This window comes from Cajanus cajan, chromosome 5 (genome assembly GCF_000230855.2).
Source record: "Cajanus cajan strain Asha chromosome 5, NIPB_CcT2T_4, whole genome shotgun sequence".
Lineage (NCBI taxonomy): Eukaryota > Viridiplantae > Streptophyta > Magnoliopsida > Fabales > Fabaceae > Cajanus > Cajanus cajan.
In genome coordinates this window covers 2,357,065-2,379,698 of record NC_138521.1, presented here as the reverse complement: position 1 = coordinate 2,379,698, position 22,634 = coordinate 2,357,065, and the positions used below count along the sequence as shown (strand labels likewise).

Here is a 22,634-nt window from a genome sequence, read left to right as displayed (position 1 = left end):
GGAAAACACAGTAAAATAAATATTATTTATGAACTAATAAAATACTAATTCATAAAAATAAAATAAAAATCATTGAAAACACATAATTGATATTAAAAACTATTAAAAATATGGTGTTCATAATTGATGTCATTAAATTTATTAAAAGTTAATAATTTAGTTTTATAAATGTTTAAATTCTTAAAAAGAAAGGCAAATGTCAGAGCATTTTCAATGAGGTTGCTTATAAACAATCTCTTGTGCCACATCACTGTCACATCAGTTGTGGCCCACTTTTTGGATTGCTTAAATTTTAGCAGAGTTGCTTCTACAAGTAACTTTGCTAAAATTTAAGCAACTCAAAAAGTGGACAACAACTGATTTAGCAGTGATGTGGCACAGAGAGTTGCTTATAAGCATAGTTTTAAAAATCGGACCGGTCATCGAACCGGTTAAGGTACTGGGTCAGTGGGTCAAAGGTTGAACCGGTGGGTCATTAGTTGAACCGCATGACTCGATTTTTATTTATTTATATTAAAAAATATTCATATTAAATATATTTTATACTTATAAATTTTAATAAATTCATATCTTATTTTAAATTTCAAATTTTCTATCTTATTTAAAATTATTTTTATTTTTATTTTGTAAAAAAATACATAAAAAGTTTCATATTAAACAGTATATTAATACAAATTAAAAATATAAATAATATGTACATATATAATATGCTAGCAATTAACATCACAAAATAATATATGTAATATTTACATAGATATTATATTATTAAATATATAATTTAAAATTAATAATATACGATAAAAGTTATTTAAGTTGTATATATTGCAAAAAAATATATTAGACAAAGTAGTCATTGTTATATTTAATAAGACTCCTTGCTTTTCTATTAAGAGATTCAATTTTCATTATTATTTTTGTGGTTTAAGGTTCCTTAAAAAAATTTAAAAAAGAAAAAAGAAAAAAGTGGTTGAACCGGTTTGACCCACCGGTTCACCAGTTGAACCGGAAAATTGACCGGTTCAATCCGGTTTAAAACGGGTCGACTGCATAACTGATCCAACTTAGAATTCGGATCGACTAGACCACCGATTCCCGGTCCAACCGATACGATCAGCCAATTCAATCCAGTTTTTAAATCACTGCTTATAAGTAACTCCTATTACCGATGTTCTTAGAAAATAAGCGAGGAGGACATGGAAGTGTAATTTTGAAGGGAAAAAAATTCAAAAGAAACTAATCTACTTTTAACCTTCAATAATATATAGACAAATTGTGTCGTAAAATTTACTTAAATACAAAATCCACTCTGCCACATCAATCGATTCGATTGTTGAAAATTCACATAGAAATGAAGATAAAAAGAAGAAAAACTCAATTCATTGACATGACAGCAAAACCACATTACTCAGTGTTTTGTGTAATTTTATGGATATTTTTTTTATGGACAAGGATATCTGACTGATATCTAGTTCAAAAATTATTAAGCATATATAAATATGTGCAGCATAATTAGAGCAATAAATTTCTGAGTATAAACATTTATTTATCATATACTTATGTTATATTTACACTTTTTTTTCCTCAAAAGTACGTGGGTATCCTCCAAAGTTCTACATCGAATAGTTTTGAAGAAGGAAAGTGATACTATAAATAAGGGATGATAGTTTGAGTCTACTCACCACAACAACAACACTAGTCTTTGGGTGTATTGGAGACTTGGGTAATTGTGTGTCAAGAGAGAGTTTACAATTTTTCCTTGCAAAAATTGTGTGAGAGGATTTGCAATTTTTCCTTGTAAAAATTGTGTGAGAGGATTTACAATTTTATCATTGTAAAAATTGTAAGTAGAGAAATAAAATAATTTATTGAGTGTGTTTGTGGATGTAGGCAATAAGTGCCGAATCACGTTAATTTCTGAATTTATTTCTCTCTTTTTGTTTTTCTCGTGTGTGAGGTTCAGCTATTGAAGGCTTCCCTTCCCAACACTTTTTTTATTTATTTTCCTTTCTGAGTGCCTATTTATTAAGTACTAAGATGGAGTGTTTATACATCATTTTTCATATATTTAAAAGTAATTTCAAGTGTAAAAAACAAGGAATTTTGTTTATAAAAAAAGAAAAAGAAATGATAGGTATGAGTGAATCATTTTTCTGATGGTGCCTTTAATACCTTTCCCATCAAAGTATATAAAGATCGTTTTGTCCTAACAAAGATCGAGTAAATTATTTTATCCTGATCCGATCGATAATTAATCTATACTTGTGAGTGACAGAAAGTGAAGCTAGCTAGTAACACTTATTATGCTTCACAAATGTCTTCTCAATAGATCAGCACCAGCTTCGTAGCCTACATCAAATTAATATATACCAATACCACAGGCGTAACGTGCAAGTTTATTTATATATATATATATATAACAAATCATTAATTTGTCAGTTCCCAAGGAGAGGGAAGTTTTCAATTTGTGTGCATGAGAAGGAATATTTTTCCCTCTGTGCATGCCAGCATATTGCAAATCAGAGCTCTAAAATATTTGAAAATGGTCACACTCCAGTTGCACTAATTTTAAAATTTCCTAGTTTACTCCCCTTTTCGATTTCTACTCAATATTATGGCCCCTTGCTGTAAAGCTTTGCCTATTTAAGCTACCTAGCTAGTATATATGTGCAAGATTACAATCCTGATTCCCACAAAAAATATATTACATGCTTTGGAATTATCATATACAATACAGTCAATTAACTTTGACATGATCAAATATTTCTTTAAAAAAATTAAAAAGGTGACCATATGTAACATAGAGTTTACCATTAGAAAGGTGACTATATGTATACATAGAGATATGTAAACTCGTAATAATTCAAAATCATTCATTACTTCACCATTTTATAATAAATTAAAAAACAAGTATTATATTAATTTTTTAATGCAATATTAATTATTATTTTCATTAATATTCTTAATAATATTATGTAGAAAGATATTTTTGTCTTGTATTGTTTTTTTTTTTATAAAAAAAGATTAATCATAAGATTAATGTTATAAAATTATTATTATCTTTTATTTATTTATTAATTTTTTAATCATTATAAAATGATTTAAAAAGGACACATATTGTAAAAATAAATAAATATTTTTTTTTGGCGTCGAGAGCATATCTTGTCTACCTATGAACAAATGAATCCTCATGATTTGACAATTAATATCATCCTACACATCTTCTATACAATTTCTTTTTTGTATAATGACCACAATGATGTTAGTATCTGACCTTATGTATATTACTCTAACACTGACCCTTACTCTTTGATTGATGCCGAGAGATTACAGGAAGAAAGTAGTGCCTATGTAACTTTTTCCTAAATAAACACTTATACTTCTATTAATGCTATTATTAGTTATTATTATTTCGATTTGAAGCTATTCTTGTACTGTATTGTGAGGCTAGGGAGGAGTTGGGGAAAAAAAGTTGTTCGAAGTTCTTATATGAGGGAAAAAACATTAATTTTTGACATAGGAAGACATTTTAGGTGCTGAACCATTTATTGGCCATTCAAGTAGAATCCGCCATGCAAGTAGAATCACATTTAACTTTTTTCCTAGGAGGATTTAGGGAAAACACATTAACCTTTTTCTAACCAATTATTGGCCATCCGAGTAGAATCTTCCATGTAAGTGGGACATACACTTATTTGAGGTTTAAGTCAATCAGTTCAACGTTAATTTTGCTGCTGTTGTGCTAGCACTGTCTTATAAGGATGCATATTATCAAAGTATTAACTTACGTTTTTGCATGTAAGTATTATAAAACGCATTTAAAACTTACCATGATTATGTATATCAGTATTATGTGTGCATATTATCAAGGCAGAGAATTGTATATTATCAAAGTTTGATCGGCATTACATTAGGCAAAAGAAACAACGTTGTTGGTGGTGGATTCTTTTTTTTTTCCAGAGCTTGTTAAATTCCTAGATTAGACATCTCCAATAAGAATTGTTCACACGTTAGTCCAAGCAGCACCAAACTACTAACCAGTTAGGTGAAAGAAGAAGCACATATTGTAATTTAAGATTTCCAAGTAAGCCGCATGAAAGCTGCATTTTATAGGTGAACAGACATAGTGGTGTACAATGAATGTAGCCATTGACTTATGCATAGTGTATACTTCAAATTTATCTTGCTGAGGATGGGATGGATATATGCTAGCTCCACTTTTGGTAATAAACTACATATTTGCTATTACTGTGAGAATCAAAGCTGCAAATATCTGCACCACTTGGAGACACGAAAACAGGAAATCAATATATAAACTAAATAAAAGAACTAGCCAGTGGGGTGTATCCAAGTTAGAGTCAACTGAAGCCTTTTCTACCAGACCATAGAAAAGAAAAAACAACAATCTGCTACTAATAATTTAGAAATGTAAACAATGGCCTTGTTTTGTTCCATTGTGCTTCTTGTTTCTTAATGTTCCTTCTTTTGGCTTAATGCTTAATGCATGTACATAAACAAATAATACACGAAGATTCTAGGATGTTTATTTTTCATGTAATGTGTTTAGTGTGTTTAAGTGCTTATCTATTATTATTATTATTATTATTTTTTTGGTTTTGGCACAATAGCAAGAGAAGTGCAGTGTTTGGACTTATGCAGTTTCTCATGAGTATAAACAAACAAAAGTTTCCTTCAAGTGGGGTTAGAGCAATTAGGTGTAGTGGCAAACAAGAAAGCAAGAGAGAGGCAAATGTAGTAAAAGGGTTGCATGCTTTTTCTTGTCACTTCTAATTTGAGATCCAGGTTACTGAGCTTAAATGTTATGAGTAAAGAGCTAGAAAGTAGGGGAAAATACCTAGAAGCTGCGGTTCCCTTTCCAATAGCAATTCACACTGATTTTTATTTCTCGATGATAATTCGAGGACACAAAAAGTTAGGGAAAAGAAAAAGACTTTAGTTTGAGGTTAATGGGTATCCATCAATCAATCAAGGAGGAATTGATAAACAAATATGATCTTTACAAGCACGGTTATTCTTTCTTTCTTGTTTTCAGTAATATTCTTCAGCTGCTGTTGCTGTTATCTTTATTTTCTGGCCACTGCCCACAAGCATAGATTCTCTCTATGTGCGAGTCCTCTGTCCTTGCTGTGTGCCTTAGAAATGGATGAATGTGCTTTACACTGCTTGGATTCTCTCTGCCCATAAAAGGTTTTCTGCTTTTGTCTCTCTATACCTCTCCTTTTCATTGATGCTTGCTTTCTTAGGCGGTTCTAGGCACACTCATTGCTGGTGTGGTGTGAACACTACACGTACATAAGGGTGCACACATACACGTTTTATTCCAACTCCACCTTACCCCTCTTGGTATAAAGAGGCATCACCATTCTGCATTTTCTTCATTGCATAACCTCTTCATAGTCCCTTGAGATTGACTCACTTTCAATAGGTGGGCGTGTTTGTAACAGCAAAATGAGCTATGCACATTATCATATGGGCTCTGGTTAGATATTTTGCTCCTCTCCATTGTCCTTTATCCTTCTTCACACCTTGCATATTGCTCTCAAGAACTCTTTCTTTTTTTAAAATGGTTGTGTTTGGAAAGTCAATTTTATAATTCATGCATCTGTTCTTTTGTTCTAGCTTCTTCTATTGTTTTACTGTTGTTATCAATGATGGTTTCCTTGGTCCATTTGGAAGATCATCGTTACTTTTTCCCCATGTTTTAAAATCTATCAGCTATCTTCAAACTTTATATCCATTTGCAGGTAGTAGAACTGCTAGGAGAAGTTTGGAGTTTGGGAAGACACATGTGGTGAGGCCAAAAGGAAGACACCAAGCCACTATAGTTTGGCTGCATGGTCTTGGTGACAATGGTTTGAGGTATGGATGTCATCACTTCAATATTGTTATATGCCTCATTCAGCTACTGGGCATGTATTGTACATTTTATAGTGTGGATCCTTTCATAGCTTGTGCCCTCTCGTTTTACCTTATCTCCTTCTTGTCACTTTTTCTTTCACCAAAACCCTCTTTGTGTTTTTCTTTTTTGATCTGCTCTTGCAGAGTTAGTTGGTAAGTTTGAGCAGTAATTCTGACTAGAATACTCTTTAGATTGATATATCAGAGGGATCCAAACTTGTGTTTTCCTAATGTTGTATGTTTTCAGTGTGGAGTTTCTTTTAGTTGAGATTCTAAATGGAATAAATTCTGTTGGAAAAAGTTGTTGTATTTAATTGTTAGAAGTTTGATTTGGAAGAGTATATACTAGATTCTTGATTGGGGGGCAAAAAGATCATTTGATTTCTCTACTAAAATGAGCAACTTGACATGACTTTTGACAGAAGAATATTTATATGACTAGAAAAATAAACACATTCTAGATTTTATTTTCTAAACAGTGTTTTTAAATATTGTCTCACAAAATACCATTCAGTTTGATCATTTTAATTTATGGATTTTTATCTAGCAAACCTGTGTTTTCCTGATTGACATTTGTATTCTTCTCCGATTCTTATTAAAGATTGAGCTTTGTTTTGTTGCAGCTCATATCAGCTGCTGGAATCTCTTCCACTTCCAAATGTAAGAAATGAATTTACCTATTTTAGCTTTTGTACAGACATGTTCTCACTTTATCCCTATAATATTCTGATAAATCTATTCTCTGGTACAATATATGATGTGATATTGTGCAGATAAAGTGGATTTGCCCAACTGCTCCTACCCGCCCTGTAACCATACTTGGTGGTTTTTCTTGCACTGCATGTAATATTAAACAAACCCCAATTGTGCTTCTATTCATTCTGATTGAATCAACACTGTATTACTGTTAGCTAACACGTAAACCTTATTTTCTTATCTAACATCGATCAGGGTTTGATATGGGAGAACTTTCAGAAGATGGTCCAGATGATTGGGAGGGTTTAGACGCCTCAGCAGCACATATTGCCAACTTGTTGTCTACAGAGCCAGCTGATGGTACTTCCAAGGCTAAATAATAATTAAGAATAAATGTTTTTAATTTTTGGAAATAAGAAAATGTTCATTTTGGTACCTAAAAGTAAATCCTCTCTTTTTTAATCTCTCATTTGTAAAAATATATGTCAAATGTGGTCCCCGTCAATCACAAAAAAATTATGTGCTTTTGGTATTTCATTTATGGAAATAAAGATCCCATTTGTCAGATTTTCATAAATGAGGGACTCAAAAGAAGCAATTTGTTTTTGTGAAATTAAAAGCGAACATTTTCCTATTTGCAGACACTTAAAACATATTTAACTCCAATAATTAATAGTTTCTCAAGTATTTTTATGCATTGGAGAACGGATTTTTTTTCATCTATAACTATTCACTTAAAAGGAAAAATAAAGAGCGAAAAATTTATCAAACTCCGATCTTAGTTTTGCCACCTTTAAGCATATCCAATCCAATTCAGCGCTTGTAATTGATATATTTTGTTGATTCATTCATTCTGTTGAAGTTTAATAAGACATGGATTTTTTGTCACAGTGAAAGTTGGAATTGGAGGCTTCAGTATGGGTGCTGCAGTAGCTCAATATTCTGCAACTTGTTTTGCCATGGGAAGGTATGGAAATGGCATCCCTTACCCTGTCAACTTAAGAGCAGTTGTTGGACTGAGTGGCTGGCTTCCAGGATCAAGGTATAATTACATTAGCATTAAATCGTGCGTACACACACACATATATATATATATATATCCATGTAGCCGCATGCTAATGGTATGATTACACATTCTGTAGGAGCTTAAGGAACAAGATTGAAGTGTCACATGAAGCCAGAAGGCGAGCTGCTTCCTTACCTGTTTTCTTGAGCCATGGAATCAGTACGTATCTGTACATCTAAAATGTTGTGACAATGTTCCATTTTATTAGATAGGCGAGCTTATAAAGTAAATACCATTGTGTTTCATTAGACTCAAAAGCGTGTTAATAAATTTCTGGTTACTGTGAATATTTTCATTCAGCACATATAGTTGTTTTGTTGACTATGTGAAGTAGATTTCATGCATCATACATTGTATATGTTGGTGTTTTTTGCTGCTATCAATATGCTTGTACATGGTTAAACATACACATACAACTATGATTTATACAACTATTCAAATGAGAGGAATGGCAGTGACACTCTTTCTAACACTTTTTATTATAGGTTGAAATTTGTAGGGAATTACAAATTTTGTGACTCTTGCATCTCATTTAATGAGTCTCTTTTCTGATATAGTTATAGAATCCACCAAAATCTATGATATTCAATCAATATTAGAAAGTACTAACAAAAGAGTGTTATGTGTCGATAACATTTCTCATTCAAATGATGATCAGTTTAAGCACACTTGAAGCATAGTTGTTGATTGAAGCCAACCTCCAAAATTCATTTTGTAGGTGATGATGTAGTCCTCTACAAATACGGAGAGAAATCAGCTCAATCCTTAAGTTCAGCAGGGTTTCGATACATTACATTCAAATCCTATGATGGGTAAATATCTTTTTTTCAGCAGAAATAACCAACTCTGAATGAATGACACATCAGATAAGTAATTATTTCACGTTTTGGATGCAGGCTTGGTCATTATACTGTTCCTAGGGAGATGGATGAGGTTTCCAATTGGCTTAACTCAAGGCTGGGGCTAGGGGGATCCTCATGAATAACATAGTATCAGTCAAGGCATATAAAATAACGAGTGACTACATCACGAAATGGTTCGGTGGTATATATAGTATGGTATAGGAGGATTAGTCTTATGGGTTCCTTTAGTTATGTTGGTGAGAAATAAAGATCTGAATGTGTTCCCAAGTAGTTGTCTCTCTTAATATTATTATAGTACCCAGAGACAGGGTCAGCTGTACTGTTGGAAAGATTTTGTTTTATATACTGTAACAATATAGGGAGCTAAGCTATGTTATTTCTTAATTTCAAAATGCTTTCTCCCTTTTCTTTTCCTTTCCTTTTTTTTTCTTTTCCCTTTATCGGGGATGGAGGGACAAAATGCTTGCATAGTTGCATGGAAATTTTGAGCCACGAAACCTGCAAACTATTTGTTATGTTTGATATGACGTCTCTTCATCATGTATTAACAATCTCATATCGATTAATAATATCATAATAATGTGAGTGATCAATTAATAGTTTAATAATAAATGATCTGATATCGACTTGTAAGTAAAAATTACTTTTTTTTATATACAATATTGTGACCATATTATTATTGATATGAGATTTTTAACATTACAGTTGTGTATAAAGTAGAAGCAAGTGTTACTTGCTTTTACATTATTTTGGCCTATTTGAGATGAATTTATGAGAATGTAAATCATCAAAATAGATCCAAACATGCACTAATTGTGTTTGTTTTCTCTGGTCAACACGTATTCTAATACACATTCACAAGTTTTGTATGTTTGATTTTCTGTTTTAAAATTTTGAAACAACAATTTACACTTTCTAATATATGAAACGCAAAAATAACAAGACATTAAAATTCAAATTAACGTGGATTATGTTGAAGTTAATTTTCCCCTAAACACAATATATCATCAAGTTTAATTAGTAGTTGAGACGGATGAATTTTAAAACAAACATACCCTTAAAGCCCTAAGTCAATTTCTTAATTTTTACTATGACAACATTTAGATTCAAATGCATATAAATTTAGTCGTAAATTATTGAAATTGACCTAGTAGTGGAGGTGAAGATATTGTACACTTGGTCCTGGGTTCGAAATTATATTATTGTCATTATAATTTCTATGAATAAAAGAAAATATAAGTTCAACCTGGACTCTTATTTACTTCGTATATGATACGAGAACATTAATACTTTATTTGATTAAAAAAATAGAGAAATAAATAAAAAATAAAGTAAAATTAAGTGTTATTGCAGAATCTCGTGGGGATCTACATGGCACCAAAATTTGCAGGGGCGCACCTCAACTAACACATTTGTTGTTTGCGGATGATTGCTTCCTTTTCTGCCGAGCATCAGTATTAGAGAGCACAAAACTTAAGGAGATCTTGAACCAATATGAGGGCTTCGGGACAAGTTATAAACCTCCAAAAATCAGAAGTTTATTACAGCCGCAATACACCTTTGAGCATATGTGAGGCTATCAATAACATTATAGGTGTCACAGAATGTATGGGTACGGGAAAATACCTAGGCCTACCTTCCATGATTGGTCGCAAGAAAAAGGCCATATTTAACAACATTAAGGACAGGATTTGGAGGAAAATTAACCACTGGTCGGGCAAGTACTTATCCAAAGCAGGGTGGGAAATACTCTTGAAATCTGTCGCTCAAGCAATCCCTTCGTATTGCATGAGCACTTTTCTTCTCCCAACCACGCTCAACGATGAAATACAAAGGATGATGAACTCCTTTTGGTGGGGTTCAAACAGAAATGCTTGTCATGGAATACATTGGTTAAACTGGGAAAAGGTATCTATGCGAAAAGAACATGGTGGAATGGGATTTCGTCATCTCCACAGTTTCAACTTAGCCATGCTAGGGAAGCAAGGTTGGAAGTTTCTAACCAACCAAGATGCTATCTTAACTCGCATTTTCAAGGCAAAATACTTCCCAAGAGGGGACTTTTTGGGGGCTTAGTTGGGTCACAACCCAAGTTATGTTTGGCGTAGCATCCACGCTTCACAGGCCGTGGTTAAGGGAGGATTGAGATGGTGTATAGGTAACGGTCAAGACATTCATGTATGGAGGGATCCTTGGTTGCGAATCTCTGCAGCTCCATATGTGACCTCACCTAGTCCACTAGGTCTTAAGAATCTACTGGTATCCCATCTCATTAACACAGATTCAGGTACATGGAACCATGAGCTTCTTTCTTCGTTGTTTTCCCCGTCAGATGTCTCTGCAATAACTGCCATACCTCTCACTCACCTTCACGAACGGGACTCCATCACTTGGAACCTCTCTAGAAAAGGTAGCTACACCGTCAAATCAGCGTATTACTATATCATGGAGTCACTTATCTCCAACTCACACCTTAGGGAACCAGGTAACTGGCTGCAACTATGGAAACTTAAGCTACCGCAAACAATGAAGATCTTCCTCTGGAGAATACTAAGAGATTGTTTACCCTCTCGCTATCGGCTACAACAACGAGGTGTGCCATGCACTATTCTTTGTGCCCACTGTAACACGGGTCTTGAAAAGAATGGCACTTATTCTTTGACTGCGTTGAAGCCCAAACCATCTGGCATGCTTCTGGTATTTGGACTCTCATATCTCACGCTATAAATAATGGCAACGATTTTAAAGAGACGCTCGACCATCAGTTGAATAGCCTCAGCCACGAAAGCATAATCAAAATGGTGGTCAGCCTATGGTGTATCTAGCGGCGCCACAATGACAAGATCTGGTCAAACACCACTACTCCTCCTCATCTTGCTATCTCCCAGGCCATGCAGAAGTTTGAGGAATGGCAGTATGCACGAGCAAAGGATCATCCTCCTCCCACACAGTCAATATCTCCTGGTAGCTGGACGCGCCCACAAGTGGGCTTCCTCAAAGGCAATGTTGATGTAGCCATATTTAAGGAAGACAACAAAGTGGGCTTTGGAATTTGTTTGCGTGATGCAAATGGGTCCCTCATCAAGGCCAAGTCAGGCTGGTTCTACGGAGTAGCCCCGTCCCACGAAGCAGAAGCCACGACTCTCCTAGAATCCATCCGATGGGTGTGTGATCAAGGTTATACCCATGTCATACTAGAATCAGATTCCAAACAAGTTGTGGAGGACATCCTAAACTCCAACATCTACTATTCAGAATACGGTCACACTCTACATAGATGTCGTTCTGTACTCAACTCTCATCCAAACCTATTGGTCAGGTTCATTCGGAGGCAAGCAAATCATGTCGCTCACTCCTTAGCTAGGGCGTCAAGACACTATGCTAGCTCCCATGTTTTTGATTTCATCCCAACATGTATTGCACCTCTTATTTTGAATGATATCAGTTAAGTTTATTCACCTAAAAAAAAGTGTTATTTGGTAAAAGAGAAATAAAATTATAAAAGGGAAACAAAGTGAGTTATATATTAAAAATAATTTTATTTAAAATAATAAATAAAAATGATTTTTAGTATTGTTATATTTATTTATTATAAAATCATTTATTTATTTTTAACATGGTTGTCAAACTCGCGAGTTAACTCGTAAACTCGTACGAGTCTACGAGTCTAGGGTAGCAAAACTGGTTAACTTGCAAACATAATCGATTTTTGATTACTCAGGTGGACTCGCTCAGAATCGCGAGTTTGAGAGCGAGTCTGCGAGTCAACTTTTTTGCCCTCTAAATGCCCAAAACGACATCGTTTCAGATAGGGTTCCTAAGCTCCTCTATTTTCTTTGATCTCTCCCTCCGCCGCGTACGAAAAGAACACTTTGGCTACTTTGCATTCTTCGATCTCTCTCCCTCTACTGCATACAAAAACAACACCGTCCGACTTCATTCTATCCGCCTGGCATCGTCGTTGCAACTTTCGACAGTGTCCCTGAAAACAACATTGTCCAACTTCGTTCTATCCGCCTGGCATCGTCGTTGCAGCTTCTGGCGGTGTCCCTGCAGTTTCCAACGAGTTGTTCGTCACATTTTCCTGCTCGCACCGGTCACCCTCCTCATACGAAAACAACATTCGAGCTCCCACCACAACACCGTCCGACTTCGTTCTATCCACCCGGCACTGTCCTTGTAGCTTCCGACGAGCTGTTTGTGGTAATGTTTTCTTGCTCATCCAGCACGGATCATTCACCTATGCCACATTTTTTGATTTATAGGTGCTGTTTTGATTGCCTAAACCAGCACACTCTGCTGGGTTTTTTTGTTTAATCTTAAAGCCCTGTTTGTTTAATTTCAGGTCTACTGTTTTTATGTTTTTTAATATCTTTTAATATTATGTAGACTCTTACGAGTCTACGAGTCGAGTCTATGAAAATTCTACGAATTTGTGTAGACTCTCAAATTTGACAACCTTGATTTTTAATATAAACATATATAAGCATAATCAACTATTTTTACTTTTATTATAAAAATCATTTTTATATATAAGCATGACCAATTATTTTTAAATATAAGCGTAATTAACTGAGGCGACGAAGAGCAATGTTAATTCAAAGAACTTTCCCTCATGTTAGAAGAGAAGTTCTTATCAACGAGTCCCCAACAAATTTACACACTTTCCTCCTTTTCCTTAATATCAAACACACCATATTTTTCAACTTCCCTTCAGTTTCCCAATTTTTTTTTCTCTTCTCTTACACTTCGTTCATCCCAAACATAGCTTAAAGCAAGGCACAAAGAGGGAGAAAAAGCTTACATACAGAAAAGTTGAAACTTCTTATTTGAACATAATCCAGAAATTCAGGTACAAAGAGTTCACATCTCTTAATAACTGATATAAAGCTAGTTAATGTAAACTACTTCTCTTCAAGTTTCATCACCTTAGGTGTGTGTTTACTGCTTGGAAGTAACATCTTTAAGCTTTTCCTTCAATTCACCAGTCTACATGAATATAAAATATTAGTGAACAGTACGGTACATGATAAAAGCCACAAGTAAAAAAATCAAGCATTTAAACGGGAACAAACCTGGTGCATATTGAGAACAATATCTGATCCACCAATAAACTCTCCCTTAATGAAAACTTGAGGAAATGTTGGCCAGTTACTGGACAGCAAGAACAAGGATATCATAACAATAAATTTCCTTATTTATTAATTAATAAACTTTAAAAGGAAACTAGTAATTAAACTTGAAACTTGTGGTGGTACCATGCTTAAGAACCAATCAAATATGGACTCAATTATATGACATTAAATGCAAAGACAAAATGACATATAACCACAAAAATGCCTAGAGATTTGAAGGCAGACTAATTTCCAAAGATTTGATATGGCTTGTGGTTCAGATGTTCACACTTCACAGTCTAGAGGGTTTAAGGGAAGGACAGACAAATAACAACTGGAACAACTCACTAGGTACTATTAAATCAATTGTTTCAGATTCATATAAATACAAAGAAACGTAGAACAAATTTTGATCTTCAAACTCACCTTGATGACTTTCAGTTCATTGACAGGGCACTCATCCATCGAATTCCATTGGCATTAAAGGTTTTAAGTTTGCTATTTTGATCTGATGACTATTTATCATAAACATTAATTGTAAAATCCCTTCAATTCAACTCACCTTCAAACTCACAAGGATCCGCTAATAGTTAATGATAAAATAATTTTTGGTTTCGCTAAGTATAATCACACCCTTGGTATCAAAAGCTGCTGATAATTAATGATCAAATGTTAATGCTTAAAATAGTATAATACATTATATAGAATACAGAGAGAGGTCCACCACAATGACAAACTATCATCCATCAAAATTCTCGACTATAAACTACAACTGTAGATTACTGGTGTCTGGTGCTTTTTTTTCAGTGTCATATATATGTAATATGTTAGGAAGCAGAGTGTAATAAGAATATAAAATCAACAAGCATGAAGTTACCTGAAGGCTTTTACAGCATTTTTCAGTTCAACATCTTCCAAAATGTTTCTAGCACTTATTGGAACATCTGTGAGGGCAATATATAATGATAACTATAAGTTATAGAATTGTTATCAAGTAATGTGAATTCAGATGGCAACAAAATTCTTATACAACTTCACCATAGAGAAACAAAAAGAACAAACATATCAGCAAACAGAAAAACTTTTTAATTTTGAAGCATATCATATAATAAAAGCTGATATAACTTACCATAGTGTTTTAAAACTCTAACGGCAAGCGAACTAAAACCACATTGTGGAAAATCAGGCACACCTTTCATGTAAATCATGACAGGATTATCCTTGACATCCTGCACATATTAATCACAGTGACCAAAAGTTCATGTTACAAATTACTCAACATATTAAAACAAGAAGCCAAAAAAAAAAAAAAAACATTTTACCGGTGAAATATTGATTTGATATACCCTTACCTGCTCAATAACATTTGTCAAAGAAATGCCGGAACCATCAAGCTTATTAGCTGGCTTGAAGTCATCATGCGTGTCCGAATCATTTGACATACTAGTGGAATATCTCGTGCAATAAAACAACCCATTTAACTGCCAGAATGTTAAAGGAAGATTGTTAGAAAACAACAATGATTGTAATGCCAATCTAAGCAAACCTAATCAGATTAACTAGAAAAGAGTAAAAGGACCAAAAAATATATATTCAAATTACAAAAAATAAAAAAAGTCCAAGCCAGACCTAGAAAACAAACGATACCCATCAGGCAGCAATTAGTAAAGATTGCAACTTTTTATAATTCACACAAATAGATGCGAGAAATAAACTAGTGTTAATGGTTAAACATGAATAAAAATTAAGGGCAGAAGATCTTACGGGCCTGCTGAGAGAACGATTTGCGATTCCCTTCAAGAACATGTTTGACAAGGATGTCGCCATTCTAATCTACCAAGGAAAGAAAACCCGAACTCACCGAACACAACTTTTCTTTTGATTTTGAACGCCGTGTAGGGGTAGGGAAAAAAAGGATTTTTATTTGAGAAAAATAATAATAAAAAATATGATTGTATTTGAGTATCTTCTTCCGAAAGGTCGGAAATGCCCCTGAAGAGTCTTTCTTATTCCAAAACCCAAAACCCAACAAAACCCTTTTGCTTCCTCAGTTATTTTACTCCGCAGCCTCGGGCCAGAAGACGCCATATCAGAAGCATTCTCCTTTGATCGGTTTTCCTTTCGGGTTTTTCTTTGTTTTTGTTTAGGTTATGTTTTATTTTTCATCTTTGTCCTTTACCTTTCTCTTCTTTCTTTTTCATTTTATTAAATTTCCGTCAAGTTCTTCTGCCTTATTTCCATGTTGTTCCCTTAGAGTTAAAACCCCTTTGATTATGAGTATGTTGTGTGTGAACTTTGGTTATGTTGTCTTGAAACGTGTAAGTTGTGAAGTTTTGTGATTTATTGAGTTTGTTTCACCTGTTTGTTCTGGTAGTTGAAATTTCAATTATTTGTCGTTTGTTATGCTACGATTGAGCGACCCAGTTGGTCTGTTGGTTTGTATAACTATGAAGTTATTATCTTTACTTAGTGCTGACTGGCTTTGTGTTTTATTTAGGTGCTGTTGCCGCTTCACTGTTTGTGTGCAAAGAGTTGCCTACTTGGAAGAAGAAGAAGGTTGAGTAAGATGGAGAAGGACGAATTGAAGAAACATGTCCTCACTGCTTTCACTCCTAATGGGGACTATGTTGCTATTCTGTCTGCCAATGGGATTGCTAAAGTAAATTTACCTTTCTCTTTTGCCTACATCTGATGTTTGGTATTAGTTTTCGTATGGATGGCTTTGAATTACATTTTTTGTTTTGCCATGACAGATAACTCTTAATTTGAATTCATGATCCTTATATCATAATTGTCCCTTACTCTAGCAATTTATACCCTACAAATCTTCACTTGATATTTGCATAAGACCAATTTTGTTAAATGTTACCTGATGAGATTTATTAAGGACTTACTTTTTACTTTCAACCGTAGGTTAGCTAAATTATGTCTAATGATCAACATGCATTACAGCTGCTTATGAAATATTGTTGGATAGTGGAATTCTGTGATTGTACTTACTTTGGTTCATGTAAGATTGTTAGGTTTAATGGTTTATAACAAAAACCATCCTGTGATTTTCAGATTTGGAACACAAACACTGGACATTTGTTAGCAGAGTGGAAGCCATCAGATGAAGATCATGATATTCGTTATTCTTGTATTGCATGTAGTTTCATTGGGAAAAAGGTAGTATGGGATTTTAGCAAATTCTTTTAATCAATAATGCTCTTTTATGATGCAATCGGGCTTTCTTCCACCTCTGATGTGGATTGTGTACTTATGTAATTAGCGTAGAAAAGAACAACGAACTTTGTTATTAGCTCTGGGTTCAATTGATGGAAGCGTTCTGGCTGTTGATGTTTCTACTGGTGAGAGAAAGTTGACTACTAGCCATCCCGGGTATTGTTGTCATTTCATTTTCTTTTTTTCTGTGTTAAATTATGAATTTAGTCCTTATATCTGAAACCTTTTCTTTTTAGTACCTACATGAAAAATTATTTAGATTATCCTTACTATTTATTAAATTTGTAATGGTGTTAGAGTTCTTTTTCAAATAAAGACCACAATGAAAAATGATTTGTGAAGTATAGCGACCAAAATGTAGAGTTTTTTTTATTTTTTTTATTTTTTTATTTTTTATTTTTTAAGTAAGAACCAAATTGATTTGTAAAAGTTTTTCACGAAAAAAACTAAAATGAAATATGGTCAAGAATACCATTACCAGATGATTTTTTATAACTTTGGCGAACAAGAGGGATCAATTCATAAACATTTTTTCGTGGAGGAACTAAATGTAGAGTTTTTTCATATAGGGACTAAGACGAAAAATGATGTTAGGTGTGTAGAGACCATATTTTTATATAACCTTTTTTTAATTAAAAAATTATTGTATAAGTTCTCGAGACATTGTCATGTTGTAGAATAAAGTAAAATTATCCATATAAGTTGGTGCTTTTTGGTTGTCTCCCTACTAATCTCCATGCATGGCATATTTTACAAAAAGCCATTGTTGTTTGACTTTGATTATGTAAAAGTCATGCCTGACTTTGGTGGTCTTGGACAAACTTGAGCTGCTCGCTTAGAAAAGATTTATTGGCAGACCAATTGTATGTTCAGTGGACCAATTGAGACTTTTTATTTGGTCCAAATATAAAAATATCATACCAATGTCTCTTTCTGTTTGGTTCCATGTAGAAGAGACTTGGAACTCACAACCACCCAAGAATTTTCTCTAGCCAATGAAGCAATGGTTGATCAACTGCACTGGATATTCTCCATGTTCACCACTACATTCAGATTGAACATTTTAATGATCATTTCTGACATGCCTTTCTCCCTTATTTTGTTGGATCATCTGTGTGTGAATGAGGGTATTTATCAATGTTATAAAATATTATTAGAGTTTGTTCGTTGGGTTCTTATTTTGTCATAACTCATACTAGTATACTACTATACGACTAGCTATACTTTATGGTGATGAATGTGTTGGGCCTTAAAGGGGCCATAAAAGAAAAGTAGGAGAAACATAAATGTAAGATAGATTGTGGGGTCACGCAAGAAATAACAGGATTCATAATGCTTTTATACAGGGAGATACTAGTATGACACCTATCGAGAAAAAGGTGACATAAAATCAGTTAAGGTAGTTAGGACACTGCAATGAAGGACATTTGAGGCACCTAAAAGGATATTGGAGGAAATTATTATGGTGAATAATATCCTTGAGAATTTGGTTTTAAACCAAAGCCGATGGTGTCGTGTGATCTCCTCACCTAGGATGAAAAAGTTGTTGTTCATTGACTTACAAATAGAATAAATATTTGTATTGTTTATTTTGCTCTATGGTGTATACGAATCTACATTTAATACACAAATTATGTTCTTGTATCTAAAATTAAAGAGTGTTTAATTTCCTTAATATTATCACACGTGGACATCCATATATTGATTTTTATGCTTTCATACAAGATTGAAATGATAATAAATGCCAGTCTGTAATACATTGTTCTTGTCATCATACAGGGGTATTGGCGGACTTTCATTTGCAAATAAAGGATGTCTTCTTCGCATTGTTGGGCATAGTGGGATGGCATATGAGGTTAATACTCAAACAGGAGATGTTTTAAAGGAATTTAAAATCTCAAAAAAGTCCATCACTTCTCTGGCTTTCTCACATGGTGAGTACTAATTCCATTTCGGACTTGGTCTGTCATAATCATTCATCTTCTTGCATGATAATTGACACTGCTAATTTTACTTAATTTCCAGATGAAAAATATTTAGCTATTGTCAGCTCTAAACTACGGGTTATAAACTGGGAAATTGGGAAAGAGGTTCTGAAGTCCCCTAATGATTTGGTAATCTTCATTATCTATTCTGGATATGAATATTTGTCTTTACAAGTTAAAAGCATCATCACATTTTACTTTTATTCCTCAATAGGTAAATGTACAGCACATTTCTATATCCAATGATGCCAAAAATTTAGTTACAGCAGATTTTGAGGGTAAACTTCTTCAAGTTTGGAAGTGTGATAATTCAGGAAATGTGAGTAGAGGTCCAACACTTCCCATAAGGCATCCTCCATTAGTTTTGGACTGCCACTGTGGTTGCAATAATGAAGAAGATTTAGTTGTTTTGGCAGTTACCGGTAGAGGTTCTGCTTATATATGGAATTTGAATGCCTCCTCCGAAGATCAGATACAGCCAATTGAAACAGATAAGGAAAATGATGAAAATTCAAAAGAAAGGCACACTTCGATTATTGCATCCAGATTACAAGCTGTAGAGGAAGACAAACAGATGAAAGCTCTTGTGGCTCATGGCTCTGTAGATCATCCACAGTTTAGTGTCTTAAATATAAGCAATTCAGGGGAGAATATAGTATTAATTGTAGGAGATGAGATGGATTCTGTTCAGCGGCATGACAGCCCTTCTGACAAAGGTCTGACAGAATCATTATGTTTTTAGCTTTCTTTCACCGTCCTTTTTGCTTCCTTTTGAGTAAATTCTAGGTGATTCTAGTTTTTATAAAATCATAAAATACTTTAACTGCTCTAGTGGAAGTTGTTTGTCGTAGATTGTTGAACTCATGAAATTCCAAATAGAATAAATGTTACGAGTTTTTAATTTGGATTTTTTTCTTTATAAGTTTGTTTGTGTCTACATGTTCTCTAAACTTTTTAAACTATATATGTTCCCCTGATTTGGAACTGGATGCAGCAATAACGATGGAAAGCAAGAAAACTAAAAAAAGACAAGCAGCATCTGATCCTGATCTTCCAACCACAACTGACGAGGTTGATTTAGGTAAGGGTTATAATATTAAGTTGTTAGCATGAATATACTTGTTCCCACTTCATTGAGTATCTTTGTGTTTTGGATCTCATTTGCTAGGTCCTGCGCTCCATTTGAAATTGAGATTACTTTATTTGTGGCTGTTTGTTCATGAATTTTGAAAAGTTCCTATTCTTTTGGCGTGCATATATGATTTGCATGACAAACTTCTGAACTCAAAATTTTAGTATAGCCTATACAAATTTGAATGCTAATAAAGATTTAAAAAAAAGAGTATATTTTTTATTGCAAAATTCATGCTAAGATCTTCGACAATTTAATATCCTTAAATTCATGTCTCGGTCTAATAGGTTTACTTAAATCATTCATGTGTTGATTTATGTAAATTCATGAGCAGCAGTACTATCAGCATTCTGAAAAATTTGCATTCTATGTTTAAGAATTGATTGGTATTTCTTGTACTAGCATTTAATGTAGATCAACCAGAGGCTGCTGAAGGTGTCCTTCTCGATGATGATTTGAATGAGCCAACAATGGGAGAGAAACTTGCTAGTCTAAGTTTGCTGGAAGAGGACAAATCCAGGAGTGATAAAGAGCAAGTATCTTCTCTCTCAGCAAACCCTCCAAGTGCAGACTCTGTACATGTTTTGCTTAAGCAAGCATTAAATGCTGATGATCGCACCCTTCTGCTACATTGCCTGTATACGCAAGATGAGAAGGTTCCCTTTTTCTCCTATTTCTATTGAAATTTAGGTATAATTGAATGGAAATTACCCACTTGCTCAGTTTCTTATATGCTATGCATGATGTAACTCTTTGCAGGTTATTAGAAAGTCAATTGCACAGTTGAACCCATCAAACGTCCTCAAACTTCTACACTCTCTTATATCCATTATTGAATCTAGGTAACACATCATAACAATGATGTGGTAAAAGTATGTTTAATATGCTTGTTAGTGTTTTTGTGCTGAACAGTTAACTTATTTGGTATTAGTATTCTGTATGATTGGTCGCTTGATTTGAAATTTCTTTCTTTTCTCTCTCCTTTCCTTCTTTTAAGGGTGGGGAGAGGGGAAGACAATAAAAAATAACAGTTAAGTGGTATCGATAGAGAAAGCATGGGCAAAGAGATGATCTAACAGGAAAGGAAACTGGTCAAAAACTTCTGCTATCAAGTAAAATAGACAAATAAAATATTTATATAAAAAAATTGCTACAAAATTGACACCACATTAACACAAATAGTATCCAATATCCACCTACAGTAGCTTGAACAGCAACCAACAGATAATCATAATTGACTCCTTATGTACTTGTGTTATCATTAATATAACTCTTTAGCTATCAGATTTTGCGTCGACTCCTGATAAATTCTAAATAGAAGTTACTTTCTTTTTGTTTTAGGGGTGCAATTTTGTCGTGTGCTCTTCCATGGTTGAAGTGTCTACTTCTACAGCATGCAAGTGGAATAATGTCCCAGGAATCTTCATTTAAAGCTTTGAACACTTTGTATCAAGTGAGCTTTTTTACGATGAATCCACTGGATAAGCACTTATTATGTCTGTCTTCTAAACTATCATTTATGTGTGTAGTTCATATTTTCATTCTGTGCTTAAGAAATAAATTTTATCTATCTATTTAACTGCAAAGCACGAGCTTTTGCTATGTGTGAATCTGCCACAATGTGACAAGTATCTCCAATGGAGTTTTAGTGAATTGGTTGGATTATTGTTATATATATATATATATATATATATGTATGTCTGTATGTATCAATTTTCATAAATACAATTCATGTTTGATGTTTCCTTTACATATGGTGTTGAAACCAGGATTGGCTATTGGCCAAGTAGCTTCAGATACATCTGAAATTTTATTTTAAGTCTGCATTATCACTCAATTAACATTAAACTTCTATTTTCTTTTATAATATTACTCGAGCTGCATTGCATTCAGTTATTGAAGACATGGGAGCTACAAAATCCCTTGAGAAGTTTAATGCTTGTAGAAAGACCTACAATTGTGGACCATGTTTTTGCTCAATTAGTGTTCTTTCCTTATTTGATCCCTTTATTTTTGTGTGTGCAGCTAATTGAGTCTAGAGTCTCCACTTTTAAATCTGCCATCCAACTCTCGAGTTGCTTAGACATCCTATACACAGGGGTAAGCCACTTTATGCTGTCTACGGTTACAGAAGTTGTGATGAACTTGTGTTTATTAATGGTTTCTATCGGAACAGGTTATAGACGAGGAAGATGAAGATGATATAGGACCAGTTATCTTTGAGGATAAGGAAAGTGATGAAGAATCTGAGGATGCCATGGAAACTGACCAAAATAACACAGATGAAGAACAATCAGAAGCAGTATTGGATCATGTCAGTGACATAGATGCAAGTGATGATATGATGGGAGATTAATTTGATAATGTCTTTTTGTTCTTTTATCATAACATGATTGGCAATGACACGTGGTTGAGTTGGCAGTGATTGATTGGTCTTTGATGAATTCTTTACAATATCTTGGAAGCGCCATATGCATTTGCTTTCACTATCAGTTTTGAAATTTTGATATTAGTGTTCTACATAATCGGGTATTAGAATGTTTAGTCTTTTCACTTTTTTTGACTACCATTTTGTGCATGTTCGACAGATCAGAAAGACAATTTTAGCACTTTTCAGTGCGTATAGATTAGTTTATT

General features: G+C 33.8%; 5 protein-coding genes across 8 annotated transcripts; 4 read left to right on the top strand and 1 right to left on the bottom strand.

The window, feature by feature from the left end:
• The first annotated feature begins 4,785 nt into the window (after positions 1–4,785).
• Positions 4,786–8,933, top strand: LOC109808665 (alpha/beta-Hydrolases superfamily protein). 2 transcript variants are annotated; one of them, XM_029273075.2, is made up of 9 exons: positions 4,786–5,205; positions 5,763–5,877; positions 6,540–6,576; positions 6,690–6,759; positions 6,868–6,972; positions 7,504–7,654; positions 7,755–7,837; positions 8,397–8,490; positions 8,575–8,933. In XM_029273075.2, exons 1-9 carry the CDS (start codon positions 5,166–5,168, stop codon positions 8,657–8,659), a joined length of 780 nt encoding a protein of 259 aa, XP_029128908.2. In that variant the 5' UTR covers positions 4,786–5,165; the 3' UTR covers positions 8,660–8,933. The 2 variants fall into 2 exon arrangements, with proteins under 2 accessions (XP_029128908.2, XP_020227339.2); XM_020371750.3 differs by lacking the exon at positions 4,786–5,205 and adding an exon at positions 5,271–5,497.
• A 1,102-nt stretch (positions 8,934–10,035) lies between these two features.
• LOC145957695 (putative mitochondrial protein AtMg00310) lies at positions 10,036–10,617 on the top strand. The gene has a single exon (XM_083074111.1). It carries the CDS (start codon positions 10,036–10,038, stop codon positions 10,615–10,617), a length of 582 nt encoding a protein of 193 aa, XP_082930237.1.
• Positions 10,618–11,067: 450 nt separating this feature from the next.
• LOC109808927 (uncharacterized) lies at positions 11,068–11,990 on the top strand. Its single transcript, XM_020372125.2, has 2 exons — positions 11,068–11,238; positions 11,367–11,990. Exons 1-2 carry the CDS (start codon positions 11,068–11,070, stop codon positions 11,988–11,990), a joined length of 795 nt encoding a protein of 264 aa, XP_020227714.2.
• A 1,356-nt stretch (positions 11,991–13,346) lies between these two features.
• GRX4 (glutaredoxin 4) lies at positions 13,347–15,580 on the bottom strand. Its single transcript, XM_020370832.3, has 6 exons — positions 15,420–15,580; positions 15,008–15,136; positions 14,785–14,884; positions 14,533–14,599; positions 13,617–13,695; positions 13,347–13,530 (listed from the first exon to the last, which is right to left on the bottom strand). The coding sequence occupies exons 1-6, from the start codon at positions 15,480–15,482 to the stop codon at positions 13,483–13,485; spliced, it is 486 nt and encodes a 161-aa protein (XP_020226421.1). The 5' UTR covers positions 15,483–15,580; the 3' UTR covers positions 13,347–13,482.
• Positions 15,581–15,666: 86 nt separating this feature from the next.
• LOC109808028 (uncharacterized) lies at positions 15,667–22,422 on the top strand. 3 transcript variants are annotated; one of them, XM_020370830.3, is made up of 13 exons: positions 15,667–15,802; positions 16,153–16,314; positions 16,719–16,823; positions 16,927–17,036; positions 18,660–18,814; positions 18,906–18,994; positions 19,080–19,581; positions 19,860–19,946; positions 20,412–20,653; positions 20,757–20,839; positions 21,339–21,450; positions 22,023–22,097; positions 22,174–22,422. In XM_020370830.3, exons 2-13 carry the CDS (start codon positions 16,222–16,224, stop codon positions 22,351–22,353), a joined length of 1,833 nt encoding a protein of 610 aa, XP_020226419.1. In that variant the 5' UTR covers positions 15,667–15,802; positions 16,153–16,221; the 3' UTR covers positions 22,354–22,422. The 3 variants fall into 3 exon arrangements, with proteins under 3 accessions (XP_020226419.1, XP_020226418.1, XP_020226420.1); XM_020370829.3 differs by having other exon boundaries at positions 20,400–20,653; XM_020370831.3 differs by lacking the exon at positions 15,667–15,802 and having other exon boundaries at positions 16,155–16,314; positions 16,932–17,036; positions 20,400–20,653.
• The last annotated feature ends 212 nt before the right edge of the window (positions 22,423–22,634 follow it).

Excerpts from the sequence above, each read along its gene's own strand:
- LOC109808927 (XM_020372125.2), top strand. The coding sequence starts at position 11,068 with ATGAAGATCTTCCTCTGGAGAATACTAAGAGATTGTTTACCCTCTCGC. Across the intron at positions 11,239-11,366 it reads AACCATCTGGCATGCTTCTG|CGGCGCCACAATGACAAGAT; the intron begins GTATTTGGACTC and ends TGGTGTATCTAG.
- LOC145957695 (XM_083074111.1), top strand. The coding sequence starts at position 10,036 with ATGAGGGCTTCGGGACAAGTTATAAACCTCCAAAAATCAGAAGTTTAT.
- GRX4 (XM_020370832.3), bottom strand. The coding sequence starts at position 15,482 with ATGGCGACATCCTTGTCAAACATGTTCTTGAAGGGAATCGCAAATCGT. Across the intron at positions 14,885-15,007 it reads TGACAAATGTTATTGAGCAG|GATGTCAAGGATAATCCTGT; the intron begins GTAAGGGTATAT and ends TAATATGTGCAG. Across the intron at positions 14,600-14,784 it reads TAGAGTTTTAAAACACTATG|ATGTTCCAATAAGTGCTAGA; the intron begins GTAAGTTATATC and ends TTGCCCTCACAG.
- LOC109808665 (XM_029273075.2), top strand. The coding sequence starts at position 5,166 with ATGTGCTTTACACTGCTTGGATTCTCTCTGCCCATAAAAG. Across the intron at positions 6,760-6,867 it reads TGGTTTTTCTTGCACTGCAT|GGTTTGATATGGGAGAACTT; the intron begins GTAATATTAAAC and ends AACATCGATCAG. Across the intron at positions 6,973-7,503 it reads GTCTACAGAGCCAGCTGATG|TGAAAGTTGGAATTGGAGGC; the intron begins GTACTTCCAAGG and ends TTTTTGTCACAG.
- LOC109808028 (XM_020370829.3), top strand. The coding sequence starts at position 16,222 with ATGGAGAAGGACGAATTGAAGAAACATGTCCTCACTGCTTTCACTCCT. Across the intron at positions 16,315-16,718 it reads CTGCCAATGGGATTGCTAAA|ATTTGGAACACAAACACTGG; the intron begins GTAAATTTACCT and ends TGTGATTTTCAG. Across the intron at positions 21,451-22,022 it reads CTTTGAACACTTTGTATCAA|CTAATTGAGTCTAGAGTCTC; the intron begins GTGAGCTTTTTT and ends TTGTGTGTGCAG.